Source organism: Podarcis raffonei, chromosome 14 (assembly GCF_027172205.1).
Source record: "Podarcis raffonei isolate rPodRaf1 chromosome 14, rPodRaf1.pri, whole genome shotgun sequence".
In the NCBI taxonomy this organism is placed as follows: Eukaryota; Metazoa; Chordata; class Lepidosauria; order Squamata; family Lacertidae; genus Podarcis; species Podarcis raffonei.
Genome location: NC_070615.1, coordinates 10,851,421 through 10,874,301, shown reverse-complemented (window position 1 = coordinate 10,874,301; position 22,881 = coordinate 10,851,421). Strand labels below are relative to the sequence as shown.

General features: G+C 44.0%; 1 protein-coding gene across 4 annotated transcripts in view; it reads right to left on the bottom strand.

Annotated features, from left to right (window-relative positions):
* Nucleotides 1-22,881, bottom strand: part of MYO5C (myosin VC) — a 50,442-nt gene that overhangs the window by 17,026 nt on the left and 10,535 nt on the right. For all 4 annotated transcript variants that reach the window (XM_053366086.1, XM_053366083.1, XM_053366085.1 and 1 more), the window contains 20 exons: nt 21,390-21,496; nt 18,386-18,651; nt 16,807-16,888; nt 16,051-16,191; nt 14,167-14,292; nt 13,213-13,296; nt 12,824-12,958; nt 11,946-12,043; nt 11,485-11,571; nt 11,289-11,400; nt 10,869-11,080; nt 7,740-7,905; nt 6,558-6,704; nt 5,705-5,869; nt 4,311-4,404; nt 3,493-3,556; nt 1,385-1,565; nt 909-1,002; nt 383-446; nt 181-261 (listed from right to left, as the gene is read on the bottom strand). In XM_053366086.1, the coding sequence (XP_053222061.1) occupies nt 181-261; nt 383-446; nt 909-1,002; nt 1,385-1,565; nt 3,493-3,556; nt 4,311-4,404; nt 5,705-5,869; nt 6,558-6,704; nt 7,740-7,905; nt 10,869-11,080; nt 11,289-11,400; nt 11,485-11,571; nt 11,946-12,043; nt 12,824-12,958; nt 13,213-13,296; nt 14,167-14,292; nt 16,051-16,191; nt 16,807-16,888; nt 18,386-18,651; nt 21,390-21,496 (2,506 nt within the window). The remainder of the gene's footprint in view (nt 1-180; nt 262-382; nt 447-908; nt 1,003-1,384; nt 1,566-3,492; nt 3,557-4,310; nt 4,405-5,704; nt 5,870-6,557; nt 6,705-7,739; nt 7,906-10,868; nt 11,081-11,288; nt 11,401-11,484; nt 11,572-11,945; nt 12,044-12,823; nt 12,959-13,212; nt 13,297-14,166; nt 14,293-16,050; nt 16,192-16,806; nt 16,889-18,385; nt 18,652-21,389; nt 21,497-22,881) is intronic.

Sequence of the window (22,881 nt, the reverse complement as noted above, 5' to 3'; positions counted from 1 at the left end):
ATCACGGTGTCCCATTGAGCCAGAAGCAGTTTAGTCATGCTGGCCACATGACCCGGAAAGCTGTCCTCACCTGGGTACCAGATGATTTAATAGTGCAAGAATACAGACTGAGCACGTTTTTTTGGACTGGGGGCACCTTCAAATCAAAACCATTTGCAAACAACAGGTAATAAAGCTAACCTTGTGGCCTTTTTCAGGCCTTCATAAGCAAACCAAAGTTCCCCATCTTCATTTAGATGTTCCAAATCTTCAGTAGACAATCTGTTACAAAACAAGAAGAGGAAACAAAAATGGGAGGACTAATCTCGGGCAAACATGTAATTTAGGAAAATAAATTTCAAAGCTGCACTTTAAAAAGGGTCTATGTAGACTATATCCGTACCTGCTCCTTACATCTGCAAAGTCATAGCTCTCACGGAGTTGCATTGTAATGTCTGACAACTTGTCTAGGAAAAAATAAAATGTAAAGTGAACACTGAAATTCCACTTTAGCAGAAAGGTTGTATGGACTTTATTTACTGTTTCACTGCAAGAACTCATTATGCAGCATCAGTAAGTTTAAACTGATGCAGAGCCAAACCAACTCTGTTCTGATGGCCTGGCAGCCACTCAAGACATGATCTGTGTCAAAAATATAACAGGTACCACAAAAGGACTCAGCTTGTTTCCCACTCTCAAAGAGACGCCGAAAACAGCATTGAAAAGTATCAGTTTTCACCAAAGAAAATAAGGATTTAAAGCTAGATCTCCCTTTAAAGGTAACAAAGGAGAGGGGAGAGTCTCTAAGCCTGCTTCATATTATGGAACAGCCAGTGTCTTAACTTGAATGAATGGAAGAATGCATCAATCAGGCCCATGGATCTCCCATATATTTTACCCACTTGAATGAGAAATATTTTCAGAATTACCTCTCATTTCACGCTTTTGGCACTGTAGTTGCTTCTCCACATCCAGTTTTTGAGACTGAATCAGTTCAATTTCTTTATGCAGTTCAGGGATTGTCTAAGTTCATTAAACATTTAAAACATGAAGCACAATTCAATGGGGCAAAGCAAATGACAGAAACGAGATGAAGACAAGGCTGCAGTCTAAAGCATGCCTAATTGACATCTATGACATCTAATTGACATCTATGTTTGCACAGTCAAATCACAGCTAAGTGATAAACCAGCATGCATTCACAAGAAAAATGATAGATAAGCCAAGAACGATATTGACTACAGCTTGTGGTTTGTCTGGAGCAAAACAAACCAAGAGCCCATATTCGGATACAACCATAAGCCAAACCATAGCTTAGCTCAGCAAAAATGTCATTCTTATGTAGGAAAGAACCCCCCCCCTCCCCAAACACATGTGGTCAATTAATTCTGGTCTGTTACTATACCTTTGCTTGGTTTGAAAGTTCTTCTACTTCCATTTTTAAGCCATCTTCAATCTGCTGTTTTTCCCTGACTTTCTTTTGCAGCTGATCATTTTCATCTTTGAGAAACTTTATTTCTGCCTTGAGTGAGTCCATCTTTTCTTCATAGTCTTGTTTCTGGTTCTGGAAGTTCTTCTCAAGCATCCTGCAAAGATTAACAACAACAACAGAAAAGGCCACAACTTTGTTTTTCTCCGCATATCTCTAAGTACAAACAAATTGCTATGATATTTATTATAAACAACAGCATATTTATAAAGAGGAGTTATTACAGTATATCAATCAAATATACAGAGACATGGCATACAGAGAGAGGTGCATACACATATACACAGCCTAGCCATAAACTTTCCCAACTCCCCTGCCTCCCAAATAGCCTATTGAATAACACGGGAACCCTTCCTGAACACCATGGGATGCAATGCAGCTAGTGAATGGAAGCTTCCAAAATTAGGTAGGTGTACCCTCTATGAAGGGACGCAGGTGGCACTGTTGGTTAAACCACAGAGCCTAGGACTTGCCGATCAGAAGGTCGGCGGTTCAAATCCTCGCGTCGGGGTGAGCTCCCATTGCTCTGTCCCTGCTCCTGCCAACCTAGCAGTTCAAAAGCACACCAGTGCAAGTAGATAAATAGGTACCGCCGTGGTGGGAAGGTAAACGGTGTTTCCGTGCACTGCTCTGGTTCGCCAGAAGCGGCTTAGTCATGCTGGCCACATGACCCAGAAGCTGTCTGCGGACAAACGCCGGGTCCCTCGGCCTATAGAGCGAGATGAGCACCACAACCCCAGAGTCATCCGCGACTGGCCCTAATGGTCAGGGGTCCCTTTACCTTTATCCTCTATGAACAGAGCTCAATTAAGAAGCCACTTCCCGATTATGGAACTGTTTTTGGTACTATTTTGGGGGGGGCAGGCGGCTGGTGTGGAGGACTCCCTGGTCCTGAATGGGGTAACCATGCCCCTGAAGGACCAGGTGCACAGCGTGGGAGTCATTTTGGACTCACGGCTGTCCATGAAGGCACAGGTCAATTCTGTGTCCAGGGCAGCTGTTTATCAGCTCCATCTGGTATGCAGGCTGAGACCCTACCTGCCCGCAGACTGTCTTGCCAGAGTGGTGCATGCTCTGGTTATCTCCCGCTTGGACTACTGCAATGCACTCTACGTGGGGCTACCTTTGAAGGTGACCCGGAAACTACAACTGATCCAGAATGCGGCAGCAAGACTGGTGACTAGGAGTGCCCACCGAGACCATGTAACACCAGTCCTGAAAGACCTACAATGGCTCTCAGTACGTTTCCGAGCACAATTCAAAGTGTTGGTGCTGACCTTTTAAAGCCCTAAACAGCCTCCACCCAATATATGTGAAGGAGCGTCTCCAACCCATCGTCCAGCCCAGACACTGAGGTCCAGCTCCGAGGGCCTTCTGGTGCTTCCCTCACTGCAAGAAGTGAGGTTACAGGAAACCAGGCAGAGGGCCTTCTCGGTGGTGGTGCCCACCCTGTGGAATGCCCTTCCATGTCAAGGAAATAAACAACTATCTGACTTTTGGAAGACATCTGAAGGCAGCCCTGTTTAAGGAAGTTCTTAATGCTTGATATTTTATCATGTTTTTAATATTCTGTTGGGCGCTGCCCAGAGTGGCTGGGGAAACCCAGCCAGATGGGCAGGGTATAAATAATAAAATTATTATTATTATTATTGGTGATTCAACCCTCTGCCAGCAACACCCCATTCTGCCCTAGTTAGGGGAGCCCCTGGCTCTTTTGGAGATACTTTTCCAGGGACCTAGAGCATAGGAAAACACCTTGCACAAGCTTCCATTAGGATCCAAGTCATCTAGATTCTTTGGGTTATATCCCTTGTCAGGCTCAAGAGCAAATCCACTGAAATTAATGGGCTAACTTAGATCCGATAATTTCAGTGGGCCAACTCTGATTAGAACTTAGCTGAATACAACCATCTGTTTATTATATGGGTATATAAATAAATAAATACTTAATTCCTTTACAGTTCAAGCAAAATCAGACAATATAATAAAACGGCACTTTAAAGTCACAAGTTAACACTTCATACATCCGTTGCCTTTCTCCTTTTTGAACGTCGGCGAAGAGCTGTGTTGTCAGGTCATCCATTTTCTCTGCAGAGAGACAATGTTTGTTTGCTTTTTTAAAAAATGTATGCAAAATAAAACCATGAAATCATCAAACACACACATAAGTTAGAGACTAATAAGCAAATTTTTAGAGTTTTAACTGTAAATGGATAATTTTGCACAGAAATCAACATAACATAGGACAGGTGTCATGCAAGGTTTGAGAAGCCAAAATGCTGCTTACTGTAAACTTAATTTTCAGGTTAGACACCATATTGCAAATGATAAGTGAAATAAACATCCAGATCCTGAGGATCTTGACTGGTGTATCTGCCAGCAACTTTGGCACAAAGCCCTAAAATGGTAGCATAATATCATGGGGTACAGTCTATATGGAAATTATATTGTACAGCTCCCATTCCTTTCAATAGGCTTGCTCAAGAGAACTCTGTGGTGGATTGTGACCATGGACCAAGTCTGAAAGGGCTGGCTATTATTATTAATTAGTTGGGCAGGAGTCAATGTACCACTGTTTATTTGGGGGCACAGCAAATACTACTTCCCTCTTGCCACATTCTGTTCATCATTGGAAAGTCACTCTTTGTGCATCTGGTTCGTTGCTAGGAAGAATCACCACAAATCTAAGGCACAAGCAATGTTCCAAAAGGAGCAGAACCCAGTTTAACTGAAAACACAAAAGTGATAGCATGCCTTCCTCAGGGGCAATATTTTAGTGTTCTTTTTCTGCTTGCCACAATGAAGCTAGTGTAACTAATGTATGTGATCTGAATCACCTCACCTTTCATTTCCTCATTCTTCTCTTTAAGTTCCTTTTCTAGTTGCTTCTTCTGCTCCTGCAGCTCTGAGTTGCGGTTTTCAAGTTTTGACACCTTCTGCAAGGCAAAAGTAATGGCGGGAGAAAAAGCGTTAAAAAACACATACTATATCCTTTAGGGGACGCGGGTGGCACTGTCGGTTAAACCACAGAGCCTAGGACTTGCCGATCAGAAGGTTGATGGTTCGAATCCCCATGAAGGGGTGAGCTCCCGTTGCTCGGTCCCTGCTCCTGCCCACCTAGCAGTTCGAAAGCACATCAAAGTGCAAGTAGATAAATAGGTACCGCTCCGGCAGGAAGGTAAACGGCGTTTCCGTGCGCTGCTCTGGTTCGCCAGAAGCGGCTTAGTCATGCTGGCCACATGACCCGGAAGCTGCACGCTGGCTCCTTCGGCCAATAAAGCAAGATGAGCGCCACAACCCCAGAATCAGTCACGACTGGACCTAATGGTCAGGGGTCCCCTTTTATATCCTTTAGAGCGCTCACGGATTTCAGTTAATGCATGATTACTCCAAAGCACATCATCATTCCCAACCCCAACCCCGCTTGTTGTCACAGTAATTCTTGAGATCCTATTTTATTGGCGAAGTTCACGTGTAGCACTAAACTACATGCACGAGCATGGTGCTGATAACACCAAGATTTCAGGTTCGATCCCCATATGGGATAGCTGCGTACTCCAGCATTGCAAGGGGTTGGACCAGATGATCTTCAGGGTCCCTTCCAACTCTATGAATCGATGATTCAAGCTGGAGCAACCCTGAGCAAATCAAGACTTTCAAACTCTGCCTACCCCCTTTCCCCACGCAGATGAAAGGAGTTCAGCAGCATTTAGTTCCACTTTCCCTTAATCTCAGCATGGTATTATGAATGAATCAAAGCTTGTGACTGACCACAAACTCTAGTTAAACCAGCTGTTTAACATTCATTAACTAATTGGTTGAAGGTGGCTCATTTGAAGCTGGCACAGTTTGTGGTTCATCCTCTTTGTCAGCCCTATGCTTGGAGCTTGGGAAGCATTGAGCACAGGGCATGCAAAGCACTTTGCATAAGACTTCCTAAACACCTGACAACCAGCTGGCTGCTGCTGGGCATTGAGGAAGTGCTGCACTAAGTGCTTTGCAAACCCTGCACTCAGTGCTTCCCAAGCACCAAGCATAGCATCAGCAAAACTGCTTTCTGTAGGGATTGGCTACACAATCAAGTTCCCCATAGCGAACTTAAGGTGTTAGGTGCAGGTGGGTGTGCTTTGGGAAAACAAGCTTGTGGACCAGATTTGGCCCACAGGCAGGAGGTTCCACAGCTCTGATTTAGCATTACATGCAAACAGAACCACTGTAAGCCCCATAAAGAGTAACCTGTTCGTAGTCTTCTCTACGCTTCTTCTCTTTTTCTTCCGACATTTTCTTTTGCGCAGCTAATTTTTCAAGATCCAGCTGAAGCTTCTGAATTGTTTCTATACCATTGGAGTGATTTGAGGCTAGAGTGGTCAATCGTTCCAACAGAACATTATTCTCCTTATTCTAAAATAAATATAAAATCAGCAAAGTATTACAGGGTTGTAAGAAACATAGAGCTAAGTCAAAGTCACTTAGCGGTATACTTGTTATGCTGGCAGAAATTGATGTGCAATGGAAAACAAGGGATTCCTTTGCTGTTCAGCCTTTAAACTCTGCAATCTTTGAGCACGATAGCTCTTATGCTAGAGGGCAGACAACATTGAATACAGCCCTAGAGTAGTTGCTTTGATTTACCACTGGTAAAATAAACAAGCCCCGTTCAAAATTGAAATCCAAAAGATTTACCCCCCCCAAAAATGACAGGAATGTCCTTAACACAGAAAGAAGCAGCAAAACAAAACAAAACAACAACAACACACCAGCAATCAAATGGTCTGGCAAATAAAGCTCTTTTCATTAGACACTAAGATGGCAATATTATTGGCAGAAGATATGAATCTTTGTAGGGCAGGGAACTATCACCTAAAAGGCCTTGCACACACCCCATTGCCCCCTGCCTAACCTCCGATGGCAGGGGGCTCCCAGAACAGAGCATTAGAAGTTGGCCACAATGGATAGGGGTGGCCAAATTAAAAGAATGAAATATCCTGCCCACAGGATCAATCATCAATTAGTTTAGGTAATGAAACTTTTTATTTGACTAAAATGCACATAAAATTGATACAAAGAATTAATAAACATTTTTAATTACCTGGTCTTCTAGTTTTTTCTGCAGCCGCTGTACCCTGTATGAAAGTTGGATGTTCAATACAAAACGGCGAATGCTCTGGAATCTGCGTCGAGCAAGCCAGGCGCGAGCATATTTTTGGAGGACCAAAGCCTTCTGTTCTTCCACCATCTTTATAAGAAATTAGAGGGAACAGCTAGTAGTTGAACAATAGCTCAGGGAATTTCTTATCACTTGACAAATATGCACTGAAGACTTCAGCAAAGTATAGTCAAGCAGATACAGTCGTACCTTGGTTCTCGAATTTAATCCATTCCGGGAGTCCGTTCAACTCCCAAAACGGTTCGGAAACCAAGGCACGGCTTCTGATTGGCTGCAGGAGCTTCAGAAGCTGCATCAGACGTTTGGCTTCCAAAAAACGTTCGCAAACCGGAACACTCACTTCTGGGTTTGTGACTTTTGGGAGCCGATTTGTTAAACAACTAAGGTGTTCAATTACCAAGGTACCACTGTATAACCAGAATGTACACAGGCAGAAATCCTCAAGGAGTCACTGTACGGTGAACAACGAAGATGCCACAACCCTACTGGCCAAACGCAGCTTATAATTCCTCACTGCTACTTCCTCACCTGCTTCTCACATGGCACATGGTGGTGTAAAAGCACAGACCATGTGTCACTGTAGAAGAACTCTGGCTTACTAGTTCATTCACACACACATACCCCATAAAGAAGGCTGTGCATAATTATTATAGCACTGCTATACAGGGTTCCACATGGTTCAAAGTGCTTCGACATACATTATCTCAGTAATTCTTACAAAAGCTCTATAATTAGAATGTAGGTCAATATTACTATTATTTACTATAATTCCCATATGCTAACTGGGAGGCTGAGTTGGGGAGACCATTGTTTCCTGTGGGAGGTGCAATCTGAACTGGGGACTTCCTGGTTCACAGCTAACGCTCTTAGCCATCACGGTATAGCATGCTCATTTGGGTACTAGTGGTGGAGTTTCTCTGACCAACACATAAACGTACTGAGAATTCATGGCGGTGAAGCTGAGGACAGACGTCATATTGCAATTCTGCACCAATATTTCAAGAAATATACATGTTTTAAAGAAGCAGCCCTATCAGACGTAGATATTTATTTCTTCACTGAACAGGAAACTAATATATAGATTATTTGGTGAATTATTTGTACCTTTCTGTATTTCCTCCTTGCCAGAAAGCCTCGAGTAAAAGCTTGGATTGTCAAAACAGCCACACGGATAAGATGGCAAAGCCTACGTACTAGATATCCCCGGCAGTACTTCTGGATAATGATAGCTGCCCATGCTTCTTTCAAGGCTCTTGCAGTTATAGCTTGTCTGAAGAGAAATTAAATTACCCTTAGTATTTGTGTCATCGCCCGGTGGTAAGAGCTACACAGTGGTAAGAGCACACAGAAGGTTGCAGGTTCAATGCCTGATGTCTCCTTTCTAAAATTTTGAAGAGCCACCGTCAATCAGTGTAGCCAACACCGAGCTACAGTTCAGGGACCAGTTGTCATGACCCCTGTATTCAGCAGTGAACTGGACACAGAGACTGAGGCTGCGGGGACACCAGATGAGGAGCTGGAGCTGCGTTAGGGCTCAGAGAAGACAGTGGAAGATGGGAAGACCATTAAGCCTGAGGCAGTTGGCTAAGAACTCCCAAAGGAACCTCCCAGAACCTCCTAGGATCTTGGACCTTCACAGCCACCTTCCCCTGAGCCTGAAATAGCACCATGCACATCCCCAGTTTAGCAGTGCACCAAGAGAGAGCCTATGGAATTGCGCAAATGTAGCTGCAAAACCCAAAGGTGATCTTCCTTTAAAATGTAGAATATCTCAATTTCTCACTACCTGAAAACACTTTTAAAATAATTTTTTGGACTGAAACTGTTGACAAACCTTTTACCATAGCATGGTAGAGTCACCGGGGGCCAGATAAAACTCCTTCAGGGACAGAATCCAACCCTCTTACCACCAATTGGCCTTCATGGTTCTAGACCAGAAATGAGGGATATCCAGCTTGGGGGCTTAATCAGGCTTGCCAGGCCATTTGGGGCAAACCTTCAAGCCACAGCTTACAGGAAGAAGAACTGGAAACTCACTGGAATGTGCTACTGAATCTTCCTTTGCAGCCAAAAGTTGAGGGCCTTTTTCTTTGCAGCCTATGGTGACAACTTTTGGCTGTAAAGCACACATAGTGTGTTCCCGATTCCTCTTTTGTATCCTGATCTGTACCTGCAAAAGGAGATTGTACTGTTGTATCTCTGGCTTAGGGACGCAGTTGGCGCTGTGGGTTAAACCACAGAGCCTAGGACTTGCCGATCCGAAGCTTGGCGGTTCGAATCCCTGTGACAGGGTGAGCTCCTGTTGCTCGGTCCCTGCTCCTGCCAACCTAGCAGTTCGAAAGCACATCAAAGTGCAAGTAGATAAATAGGTACCGCTGCGGTGGGAAGGTAAACGGCGTTTCCGTGCGCTGCTCTGGTTCGCCAGAAGCGGCTTAGTCATGCTGGCCACATGACCCGGAAGCTGTACTAAAGCGGCCACTAAAGCGAGATGAGCGCCGCAACCCCAGAGTCGGTCACGACTGGACCTAATGGTCAGGGGTCCCTTTACCTTTACCTATCTCTGGCTTGAACTCAAGCCTGGTAGCAAAGGAAAAGTCTTTTGCAGGCAGATTTCGTAGGAACAGAGGAAGCTGTTTTATATGGAGTCAGACCATTAGGGTCAATGATGGAAACCATGGGGAAAGCGGCAAGGCCATGGATAGCTCCACGTGAACAACAAGGTTGGGAGCAGATGAGGACATTTACTCCTCCGTCTCCAGACTGCTTCATCCAGGCTCCACCCCCTTGAAAGAACCTCAGGACCAACCCTCCCGCCTGAAGATGGGCACTCCTTCAATCTGCTCCACAACTATGAAGGTGCTACTGGATGGCAGCAACTTCACTGCAGAGCCTGATCTACCCATGAGGGTCAGATTCTGCAATAAAACACATGGCTGGCTCCCAGATTACTGTCTGGAAAACAGACTGGCCCCATGACTATACCAGTTGATCATGTGGGCCTAGAGAAACATTGCTTGTCCCAAAGATTGGGAAACACAGCTGTCCATGGAGGCGCAGGTGAATTCTGCGTCCAGGGAATCTGTCTACCAGCTCCATCTGGTGTGCCGGCTGAGACCCTACCTGCCCGCAGACTGTCTCACCAGAGTGGTGCATGCTCTACTTATCTCCCGCTTGGACTACTGCAATGTCCTCTATGTGGGCCTACATTTGAAGGTGACCTGGAAACTACAACTAATCCAACTAATCCAGAATGCGGCAGCAATACTGGTGACTAGGAGTGGCTGCACTGGGCCTGAAAGACCTACATTGGCCCCCAGTACATTTCTGAGCACAATTCAAAGTATTGGTGTTTACCTTCAAAGCCCTAAACAGCCTCAGCCCAGTATACCTGAAGGAGCGTCTCCACCCCTATCATCCAGCCCGGACACTGAGAGTTTGGATTTGGATTTGATATCCCGCCTTTCACTCCCTTTAAGGAGTCTCAAAGCGGCTAACATTCTCCTTTCCCTTCCTCCCCCACAACAAACACTCTGTGAGGTGAGTGGGGCTGAGAGACTTCACAGAAGTGTGACTAGCCCAAGGTCACCCAGCAGCTGCATGTGGAGGAGCGGAGACGCGAACCCGGTTCCCCAGATTACGAGACTACCGCTCTTAACCACTACACCACACTGGTCCAGCTCTGAGGGCCTTCTAGTGGTTTCCTCACTGTGAGAAATGAAGAAACATGGAACCAGGCAGAGGGCCTTCTCAGTAGTGGTGCCCACCCTGTGGAACACCCTCCCATCAGATGTCAAGGAAATAAGCAACTATCTGACTTTTAGAAGACATCTGAAGGCAGCCCTACTTAGAGAAATTTTTAATGTTTGATGTTTTATCACATTATTATTATTATTATTATTATTATTATTATTATTATTATTCTGTTGGGCGCAGCCCAGAGTAGCGGGGTATAAATAATAAATTATTCTTATTGCTTCAGCACACCAACAGGACAGCGGTTCCCACTTCCCATGTAGAAGATGCTAAGGCACCCTTTTGGAGCTAGCCGAAGGCATCTGAAACATATTCTAGAAGCATTCTGTTAGATTTCATATCTGTAGATATGAAAATTAGAACTTCTCCTATAAATAGATGGACATGAATCCCAGGCATTATCCCAGTCCTTCCACATATTTACGTTCTTCAGGAAAAAAATTTAAACAAACCCCTGACTAGGATAGTCCCTGAAATTACCGTACAGTCCGTTGTCCTCGGAAGTACTGCTGTATTATAACTGCTGCTTGTCTGATATGGAGGAATTTCTTCCGCTGCAGCCAACCTCTGGCATTCTTCTGAATCACAATACATGCTTGCCTCAACTTATCTGACCGTAATTTTTCCAGATAAGCAACCTGCCCTGCTCTGAAGAAAATTTTTGTTCTACCAAACTGGTATTGGGTTGGATCCTGGGAGAAACAAAAAAAGGCTTTGTTAAACTTATTTCAAATCTATTGCAACATGATACAAATGTTTAATTCTAGTCGTCATGAAGGAACAGTACAATATTGAGACCAAGAATGTATTTTCATTTACAGATGACAAATGAATTCTGGGTGATTAAATATGAATGGAAGCCTGTCACCTTGGATAACTGATTGTTACAAAATCTCTGACCTGAATGAGCCGCTGCAAAACAATCTTGCAAATTTGTTTCTTGTCAGTAAGAGAGAGTTCATGCTGAGACATGAGAATCCTGTAACGGCTGTAAAACTCAATGTAAGTCCACCTATAAAATAAAAATAGCAGGTGGACTAGTGAATTACATTGTTATAAATCAAAATCACTGAAACCTGCAGTAATTGTTACATACCTAGATGGGTAACTTTGAGCACTGATCCGAATTGTTTCTAAAACACCACAAGCTCGCAATTGCTGAACCACTCTTTTAGAATCAAACCTATGGGAGTCATATAAAACAGTTATTTTCTGCCATTTTTATGAATGATTAAGACCTTTAATTCTATAGCCTATATATCATGGTGGGTTATTTTAACAGACGAAGTGAAGTTTCTATGTAAAAATTTTTATTTTTATTTTGGTAATGATTATTTTTTAAAGCCCCATTCCAGCAAGGGGTAAGTTATGAAAAATAAACCTGAAATTTTATGGAAAGTAGATTTCCTACCCATACCACTTTAAAAGCGACAATTAAAAGGGGGGGGGTTGCCTAATAAACAACTGGCATGCAGAACACTATCCATCTTCAGTGTAATACTGAAACACATCTCCGTTAAAGCAAAGAGTATATTTCAATTGAATAAATATACTCACTCAAACGCTAGCTTCTGATCATTTGGCTTGATGCATCGCACATAGTGAGGTGTGGTTGCATTAAGTGTCTCCATTAGTAAATATAAGGAAGTACGAAACTAGAAAATATTAAAACATTGACTGCTTTAACCTTCAGAACGAAACAACAATGCAATACTAACTTGAGAAGGGGCTTTCAGACAAAAATATAGATCACAAAACTCCACTGAATATTTACAAACTAGGAAAGAGTTGGTAAACTTGATTGAAAAGGTGGGGGGGCATTTTTGTATTCTCTCTATCGTCCCCTTGCTTCAGCCTCTCCCAGTGCCATGTATACTGCCTTCAGCTTCTTGAAAGAAAGATGGAACACAGGCCTGTCCCACTAATGTGCACAGGGGCGGAGGAAGGGGGGTGCGGTGGGTGCAATGCGCCCCGCGTGTCACCACTGAGGGGGGTGACAAAATGCCAGGCGGCACTCATCACGGGCCTGTAGCGCCCCCAAGCCACACATCTCTCCTGGGAGTGAAGCGGTGGCTGCCCAAATGGTCCACCTGCTGCCTCCTCCCCCCCCCCAAGCTGTAAGGTGGCTGAGTGGGAGGAGGCAGGCAGACTCCGGAAGTGCGCCCCGCCCCTATGGGAGGCTCGCCCCGCCCCTGGCCACGCCACCCCAGGCGCCTGAGCAGCTTCCTCCGCCGCTGGATGTGCAACCAGCTTTTGGACCTGGAAGAGAGCAGAATAGGGGGGCTGGGGAAACAGGGGCATAACAGGGCAGAGTGGGCTCATGCGTGCTCTGCCAACGCATACAGGGGCCAGGAACAGAACCCCCATGCAAAAGGGTTCCCGCCTGTATAAATGCACTAATAGCTCATCATCCATTAAGAGGAATCTAAAAATACCTTATTGCCAACTGTTGTACGGAACTGCTTATTAGGTGGCTTGATCACTGTTTTTGCAGACTTAACTTTGATCACCGAGCTGAATGGGGAGACAGGTACTGGATTGTCTTGGAAAAAGTTTGCACATAGTCGAAACTAAAGAGAAACAACAGTTGCATGCGATGGTTATTACTTATATTCATTTGTTACTAATAGGAAAGGTGACTATAAATAGAAAACATGTTTAGAAAGAATATCTAAACAGAAACAAGAACTTGCATCTCGGCTACCATTTTATCAATTTCAAGAATGTAATACTGTAATAGATGAGAGCATCTTTTTAAATACTATATGACAGCAGATGTACCGGTTTCATTAGTAGGAAGGAATAGAACAGGTTATTTACAAACCTTGCTGCTTCGTAAGATTTCAATTAATACTTCATATACCGTGTCTCTATTTTTTTCCAAAAATCCATCACTTTTATACTCCACCTGCGTGAGAAAGGTGAAATCAACAATTGCTAAGAAACATGTAAAGCTATAGAAACCCAAGCTGATAAAAGGCCACATCCACATCCATAGTTTCATTAACAGAAAATAAGACTTAGGAAGTTGCCTAAGCTATAACACAAAGGCCTTAGCTCTGACTGCCAACCATTTTCATCCACGAAAGTTGCAATATTGCCAGATCCAGCAATTCCAAGTTCCTAATATAGCAGTGCATTCACCCACCATGAATACTGTTTTGTTTTTTATTTTATTTTATTTTATTTTATTATACTTTCCTTCATCTGAAGTTCACACACCAATTTACAGTAAAGGGAAGTGAATTCAAACCTACTTAATATAACATTACATAGATGAAATCAATACTAAACTGTTTTTGAGCCAGCAATACACAAAGCAAAATAGCAAGATATATTTTCATCTGTATCATCATCTTTTACATATTCGTTAATGTCGCTTCAAACCCTGGTTTAAAATCCTGGGTTAGAAGCAGGCCCTGATTAGCATTAACCAGGGTTAGCATTTCCAGAAATAACATTAAAGCCTGCTTCCAGGTGAAGGGAGGAGGGAGTCAGAACACAATCCCACCATAAGCCATACCTGTTATCTTAAACATGGTTACAGGCTGGGGAGCACCGCATCCACATTTACATCTATAATTCATATTGTCAATTGTTTTGTCTTTGTAAATCAGGAGGTAACTGAAGCAAACTGCTTCATTTTCCAGAATGTTTGCTGTATACTTCATACTATACAGGCAAACACATTCATTAGATTATAGAAGGCATTTTACACTCTAAACATTATATCCAGATATGGGAAGGTTGCAACACCTTGGCAAGAGGAATGCCTTACCTTATCAGCAAAGTGCTGGATTATAAAAGAAGAGTTTGACATTCTTGGCTCTTCAAAGAGTGGGTTTTTGTTTCCAAAATTGTTATATAACTTAAGGAGCCAGTTTTCATCAGTTCCTTGAGGTAACTAGAAAAAAAAAGTGAAACGCGATGTGCGAAATAACTTTAGCCAATTATTCAATTAACGGGGCTGCTGTTTTGCAAGGCAAAAGTGGTTTCAAGCTGGGTGCCCCAGTAGCAGCACCCAAGCATCTTACTTTCTGAACTACTGTGGTAGCTTCCCAGAGGAAGGAGCTAAGCTCCACTGCTGCAGATGGTCAGCTTATCAGGTCAACAGGGGTCACAGGATTTCACATTGTCCTACAAAACCTGTGACCGTTGGCCTGGCTTCTCAGTGTAAGCCAGTGTTTCCCAACCTTGGGCCTCCAGCTGTTTTTGAACTACAATTCCCATCATACCTGACCACTGGTCTTGCTAGCTAGGGATGATGGGAGTTGTAGTCCAAAAACAGCTGGAGGCCCAAGGTTGGGAAACACTGGTGCAAGCAACCTCAGGAACAGACTGAACCCTGAGATTGCCCACCCCTGAAAACTTGAATTGCCTGCTATTTTCCCAATTCACTTCCAAACTTCTGGCCCTGACATGGCCTATAGGCTAGCCTGCATATAGTACCTTATACAAGACTCTCCAAGTGTCCGTATTCCCAAGGACAGTCCTGGATTTACAGAAGCCATCCTGGTTTCTAATTTGATCCAGAATGTCCTGCTTTTCCTTAAAGGTAAAGGGACCCCTGACCATTAGGTCCAGTCGTGGCCGACTCTGGGGTTGCAGCGCTCATCTCGCTTTATTGGCTGAGGGAGCCGGTGTACAACTTCTGAGTCATGTGGCCAGCATGACTAAGCCATTTCTGGCGAACCAGAGCAGCGCACGGAAACGCCGTTTACCTTCCCGCCGGAGCGGTACCTATTTATCTACATGCCCTTTGATGTGCTTTCGGACTGCTAGGTTGGCAGGAGCAGAGACCGAGCAACGGGAGCTCACCCCTGTCACAGGGATTCGAACCGCCGACCTTCTGATCGGCAAGTCCTAGGCTCTGTGGTTTAACCCACAGCGCCACCCATGCCCCTTGCTTTTCCTTAGGACATCTATATTTTCATCAGAGAAACGTTGGAGGGTATGGAGTTATGCGACCCCTGAGCGAAGGATATAAGTAACTACACAACCTTTAATAGACATCAGAAGGCAGCACTGCACCTTGGAAGTCAAACAGCTTAGTTCCTGAATGTTTTGGCTCCCGAACGTTGCAAACCCAGAAGTGACTTTTCCGGTTTGTGAACTATTTTTGGAAGCCAAATGTCCGACGGGGCTTCCGTGGCTTCCGATTGGCTGCAGGAGCTTCCTGCAGCCAATCAGAAGCCACACTTCGATTTTTCAACATTTTGGAAGTTGGAAGTTGAATGGACTTCCAGAACGGATTCCATTCAACTCCAAAGGTACAGCTGTATAGGGAAGTTTTTTAAATGTTTAATTATGTTTTTCTATATGTTGGAAGCCACCCAGAGTGGCTGGGGCCACCCAGGCAGGGTATATATAATAAAATTATGATGATGATGATGATGATGATGATGATGATGGAATAGAACATCCCTATTTACATCAGAGAAATGTTGGAGGGTATGCCTTTTACTTGAGAGTATGCCAGCACAACTATAAAGAGGCTTATTAAAAAGAAATATTTGAACTCTTTCTTACATTAATGAGACGTCTTGCCGACATGGCTGCATAAATGTTGCGTAAAGAGGAGAAAAGAAGAAAATAAAGCAAAGATGTAGGTCTACAGCAACTATACTGAGAACAGCAAAATAAAAACAGAATAAAAACTTACCAGGCACTCTTCATCCAGAAGCTCCAAAATGCCCATTTTAGCTTCAATAAGATCAATGACTGGTTGGTTGTCATAAAAGTCAATGAGCGTCCATGGGATATTTTCTTTCATATATTCTTCTTGCTCAAGTTTAAAGACATGCTAATAATGACATTGTCAGATACGGTCACAACAAAATCAGGGCAGCAAAGGCAAACTTGAGGATAGACTCTACAGTATGTAACATGTTTGGTTCAGAAGCTGGAGCTGGTGCAGAACTCTGCAGACAGGTTGCTATCAGGCATTGGCTATTGACAACATATAATACCTGTGTTGAAGGAGCTACCAAGTTATCTTCAAGAAAGATAGAGGTTTTTTAGAAGTAAAACAAATGAACAAAAATACTTCATAAGGTTAATACAGTATGCAAATAAGAAATCAATAGCCGTGGCAGCATGAGCCAATCCCGGGCATACTAGTTGGAAGTTTCTTTCTTGTAGACAATAACCCTTAGAAAAGATGCACTGAGAATTATTTAGGTAGAAATTTCCTGTTAGTTCAAGAGCACCATGCTGGGCCACCTTGCGCTATAATGATAGCTGTTCAGAAACAGAAAACATGCTACATGTTTATTTGAGGTGTTGCATATTAGATATAAGAAGATAACACATGACTGAAATAGAATTTAAAATTTTAAAGTTCCTAGAAGTTACTCACAAAGTAAACAGGTTGTTTTTTAAGAATTCTAATTACTAACATCCATAAGATATATCATACCAGGTTAAATTGCTGCTGCAGCTTTTCGTTGGCATAATTGATGCAAAACTGTTCAAAGCTGTTGATATCAAAAGTTTCAAATCTGAAATAAATGGTTGGAAAGGTCATTATTAATCTTTATTTGATGAAGCCTTGGCCTGTGAGGGACTAATATCTGCTGCTTCCATGCCAGCAGATTCAGGTGGCAGTTTGAGCATAGGAGAACTAGGGGAGAAACTTTTCTGAACTTTTGCTAGCAAATTGTGCACCATTGCCTAAATTAATTATATACTGCCTCAAGAACTTCAGTTATCGGGGGGGGGGGCGCTAGGGGCGCATTGGAAGATGGCCGACAATAACATCTCTCCGGCTCACACGAGGTAATTAAGAGGCTGATATGGGAGTATGCAGCCTCCCTTGTTGCCCAAGGGAATGGGGAACACTGCCTTGACTGCTGTGGCCATAAATCACCCCCGGATTCGAAAGAAGGGGGTGAGGGCACTAGGCACAAAGCCCTTGTGTGGGTCCGGCTCTCCCGGACACTGTCTCTGATCGCATGCTGGCTGCATCAGCTCGAAATAAACAATGAGAAAAGAAGCAAATGCACATACTTCGAGTAAAGATCGGGAGTAAAGACTGCTAACTAAAGGGATCTCTGGGATGTGGAGCAACGGGCTGGATTCAACAATAAATCAAGAAGATGGCTCATCAAAGGATTGGTATGTCGGAGCGAGACTGAAAAGGGGGGGGGGACTTTTCTTTTTTTGTCTTATGTGAGTACCCAATAACCCTCCCCCCTAAGAAAGAATCGTCGCGATTACTGATCACAAGCAGGAGGAGTCAGAACTGTGTGGAAATTAATTACTAATCAAAGATATGGCGCATGGGAACATCGAGAAAGCAAAGAAAGTTCTTTGTGACACAGTCATAAAAAGAGACTGTTATGGCAGGCCTGCCCGCAGGAGGACTGAGGGGGAGGAGGACTATGGCTCGTTACTATATCAGAATGAGAGATCGGCCTGGCAGGGCCCCCTGAGAAAATTTATGAGAGTGGCAGGCCTGTGGAAATCAGGACAGACTGTGGGAAACGTTTTGTACGGAGGTGTTGAAATGATGTCTGTCTATTTTGATATGGCTCTTGGATGAGTGTAAAATCCACACAGGATATAACAACGTTTGTTTTCAACCCGCTTGTGGAGACTATCAGAGATCATAAAGAAAACAAGAAGATGAGGAAAACAACAAAGAGAAGATGGAATAGAACTGTGAATATTATTTGGACAGAACTGTGTATATTAAAGCAGCAGCAAGAGAGATGTTTGGATCCCTTTCGGAGCTCGAAGTATGGGTACCCCCAACAAAAAATTTAAAATTTGGCTGTGTAGTTTGGAATTAATGTGATTTGGAATTAATGTGATTTGATTGGCCTGTTAATAAAAATTATTTAAGAACTTCAGTTATCAATAGGTCCTCCCAGCAAAGTATTCTAGCATCTCATTCCTCCATTCTACAAGAGATTGTTTCCAATCATTTGCTGAAATAAGACAGAGTAGTAAATAAACGTGCAGTTTTCTCTCTCTCTCAGAAATAACCATCTTACCCATAGATGTCCAAAACACCAATAAAAGTGTGCTGTTTGCCAGAAAACTCCAGTGCCTTGTTAATTCGTTCCACGATGAAATCAAAAAGGTGGGCATAAATCTTTTTTGCCAAAGCATCACGGGCATTAAGGGCTTGGAGTTTTGTCATGGGTTTCACTACAGTTTCAGAGGTGGTGACAATTTTTCTGTGGCACAGCCACCGTGCCACTTTGTCGCTTTCTAAATCCAGGAGGTCACAGAATATGTGGAGATGTTTGTCATCCAGCTTTGAAAAAGAAGAAATAAAGAAAGAATCAATAACCAGGGTTTCAATAATAAGGTAGTCATGCTTCAAATTGCTGCGTACTTTAGTAACAGTAATAGGACAACATCCAAGCTGGGTGTGGTGGGGAGAATGAGGATAGGCTAGCAATGAAATTTCCACATCAGATATCTAAACCCAGTGGTTGCTGGTGCCTAATGAGATTTGGTAGGGCAGAAGACAGGGAGGCCAACACTAGGTGGAGCTAGAGCCAATAGCAGGAAGAGTCGTCTAATTCTAGTACAGTCCCCATCCTCCCCCTTGCTAAATGCTATAAAGGCAACACTGAGAATAAGGCGGAAGAAGTGGACAAGCAGTGCCACACCCTGGGTAAGAAAACAGGCAGCTGGGGATTGGCTGAGGTTAGTGGATCAGTGCCCCGTTTGCCCTAATGGACCAGCCTCCACTGCCTAAATCAGGCATAGGCAAGCTCCTGCCCTCCAGATGTTTGGGACTACAATTCCCATCATCCCTAGCTAACAGGACCAGTGGTCAGGGATGATGGGAATTGTAGTCCCAAACATCTGGAGGGCCAGAGCTTGCCTATGCCTGGCCTAAATCCTCACATTTTATTAAGTCCAGAACCTAGTGTTATTTTAATGAGGAGTAATATAACACACCCATAGAATTGGTTAGAGAAGTGCACATTGCAATGTTATCAGCATATGTAATAAATTAAACTAAACATTACAAAGGTGGTTTACAGGAAGGATTAGAAACCAGGAAGTAAAAGGTAAAGGTATCCCTGCCCGTAAGGGCCAGTCTTGCCAGACTCTAGGGTTGTGCGCTCATCTCACTCTAGAGGCCGGGAGCCAGCGCTGTCCGGAGACACTTCCGGGTCACGTGGCAAGCGTGACAAGCTGCATCTGGCGAGCCAGTGCAGCACACGGAACGCCGTTTACCTTCCCGCCAGTAAGCGGTCCCTATTTATCTACTTGCACCCTAGGGTGCTTTCGAACTGCTAGGTTGGCAGGCGCTGGGACCGAACGACAGGAGCGCACCCCGCCGCGGGGATTTGAACCGCCGACCTTTCGATCAGCAAGTCCTAGGTGCTGAGGCTTTAACCCACAGCGCCACCCGCGTCCCAGTAGAAACCAGGAAGAGGAGGTCTTTAATAAAGAATGGGGGAAGTTTATAATGTATTTGAAAAGCTATTTTAAACAACTACATACGTTGGTAGGATTGACAGAAAACTTGTAGTAAAAATTTGAACTATGGATTGACAAAGGATTTATAAAAATAGAGTTATGATAGAGATGCAGAGGGGAAAATCATTACATTAATATCCACAATGGGGGGGGTGGAGGGAAGTCAGAAGGGATTATATGTTTATGTTTTTAATTCATTCATTTATGTAAAATAGAAAATGCAAAAATAAGATTTATTAAAAAATAAACACTACAAAGGCGGTACGGGAATTTAACAAGAGTATGTATCATCTCTGTATTCTCTGTGACACAATGCCATCAATGTAGGCAGGCGGGGAACCTAAAGTTTACTCAGTCACATGACATTTTACATTTGCCAGCAACATAGCCACAAATTTCCACGCAATTGTATCAAGACATTCCAACGCATATTTTAAAAGACCAGATTTAAAACTACATTATTTGTTTCAGTCCCTGACAGAAGCAGGAGCAGAACCCAAGAAGAGACCCATTTTGCAATCCACTGCAATGTCAAGAGGTCCCAGGGTTTACTAGATTTGAAACCTGGAAATCAATCAGTCCCGTATACTATTTCCGGTGCCAGAACTCATCCCCCTAGCATGCAAGGCTCGACCTGAAAGCATCTTTAAGGGGGCAATTTGCTCCCCACTGAGAAACTGAAAAGGATCATGAAAAGGAGGGCACACAGAGGATGCATGAACAAGAAGAACTTTAATACAAGGCTTGCAGCACAGAACTGAAACTGCAGTGCCTTCTTGTATGTCAAACCAGGAAAGCCAATGCACTACACAACACAAAGCATTGTGGTGCAAGGGACACTGAAGTGTCGACTTTGGCTATGAAGAACCCAGGTCCAAAACCTAAGTGAGCTATGAAGCAAACTGGGTGAACGTCGCAGCCCAAACCTCAGCCCCGGAGTTGGCAAAACTAAAGTGCTTCTTGGAGAAAGGGCAAGATACAGATGCATTTAGTAAATAGTACCGTATTTTTCGCTCTATAAGACGCACTTTTTCCCTTCTAAAAAGTAAGGGAAAATGTGTGTGCGTCTTATGGAGCGAATGCAGGCTGCGCGGCTAAGCCAGAAGCCAGAACAGGGAGAGGGGGCACTGTGCAGCGCTCCGTCTCGCTGTTCTAGCCTCGGGGTTAGTGGCGCAAAGCCTCTGCAGGGCAGCGGGGTGCCTTCATCCCGCTGCCCTCTGGAGGCTTCGCGGGCTGTCCCAGAACAGCAAGAGGCTATCCCAGAAGCCAGATCCCTCTTGCTGTTCTCGCTTCTGGGATTCAGATTTTTTCCCCCCTTATTTCCTCCTCCCTAAACTAGGTGCGTCCTATCATCTGGTGCATCCTATAGAGCGAAAAATACGGTAACTTGATTGGCTTTGAGGGTTGCATCCTCAAAGAAGGAAATGTGCAGCAAGACTAAAGTGCAGCATGATTACGCGTGTGCCCTAGCTAAATGGAAAAACATGGCAAGGGCTTCTTCCATTGTTCACCAAGGGAAAATAAGTCCCAAAATATTTTGCTGGCAATTCTTACACTAACAGAAGATCTTTCATCACCAACAGGAGCTATTTGCACATTGCCTAAGTGCAGAATGGCTGCCAATATTTTAAAAACGTCCATCTGGAAATCTTCCTTCAAACCTAAAAGGAAAACAAATAAATCTCGATTCAACATTACACAGCCAACAACAGGAAGAAATGGAGGCATTAGGTGCTGCAAGTGACAGTACATAAATTAGAAGTAACTCTCGTTTTCTTGCATTGCATTTTAGCATAGGGCCATGCTGAAGTCCTGTATAATTCAGAACTAGTTATATCAGGGTGAAACCATACATTTATTATACCACCCAAACTAAGAGTTAGCTCTGTCTCTGCCTCTGGTCCCAGGAGTCTTCAGAACTCCTGGTGGTCTCTTGTTCTCAGAGAGCTGAACTTGCTCACAGTTCTTTTGCCCCTTTAATTGAGGGACTCCACAATTAATTTCATATAGGTAAAGGGATCCCTGACCATTAGGTCCAGTTGTGGCCGACTCTGAGGTTGCGGCGCTCATCTCGCTTTAGTGGCCGAGGGAGCCAGCATACAGCTTCCGGGTCATGTGGCCAGCATGACTAAGCCGCTTCTGGTGAACCAGAGCAGCACACAGAAACGCCGTTTACCTTCCTGCCAGAGTGGTACCTATTTATCTACTTGCACTTTGACGTGCTTTCGAACTGCTAGGTTGGCAGGAACAGGGACCGAACAACAGGAGCTCACCCCTGACATGGGGATTCCAACCGCCGACCTTCTGATCGGCAAGTCCTAGGCTCTGTGGTTTAACCCACAGCGCCACCCGTGTCCCTAATTTTATATAAAATTAGTTTTATATACAATGTTTTCTCTCCTGCACAGTTCTCCGCCTGACTTGCCTTGTACAGTTTCCTCTCCTTTCTTTGGCATCCTTCTCTCTCTTTCTGGCTTATCACTAGAGATAACAACTCCAGACCCTTCTGTCCGATTCCTCTTCCTGTTCCTCCTCCTCACTGCTCTTGCTGAGGCAGCCCAAATTCATATTGCAACTTGCCTCGTTTCCCTCTCCCTCCTCTTTCTTTTCTGCCAAATCTCTCCACTCGGCTCCCAAACAGTACTCATTTCATTGCCTGCATATCTCTGCTGTGGCTCCACACCCCTCCTCCTCTGCCTACCAGAGCCCAGAAAAAGCACTCTCAGGTGCTGCCTTTTGATCTCTCAAAGGACACTCTCAATATCCTTCTCAAAACACCAGTTCTGGCTCCCACTCCTCAGCCAAGTGTCAGCTCAACTGCCAAGTCAAGCAGGGAGTGGCAGCATCAATTGGAATCCTTTTGCAACCGTGTTTCTCAGTGTGAACACAGGGATATAGAAGAGCATTTCCAGGAAGAAGCTAGCAAGCAGGAGAGGGGAGGTTTACCTAGTTTTGAGGGCCAGGAGTAAAGCTAGCAGTCTTGATTTTCAGGAGTGAATTGATTGACGTGGTATGCTCCCCTTTCCCAGCCACCCATTTTCCCATG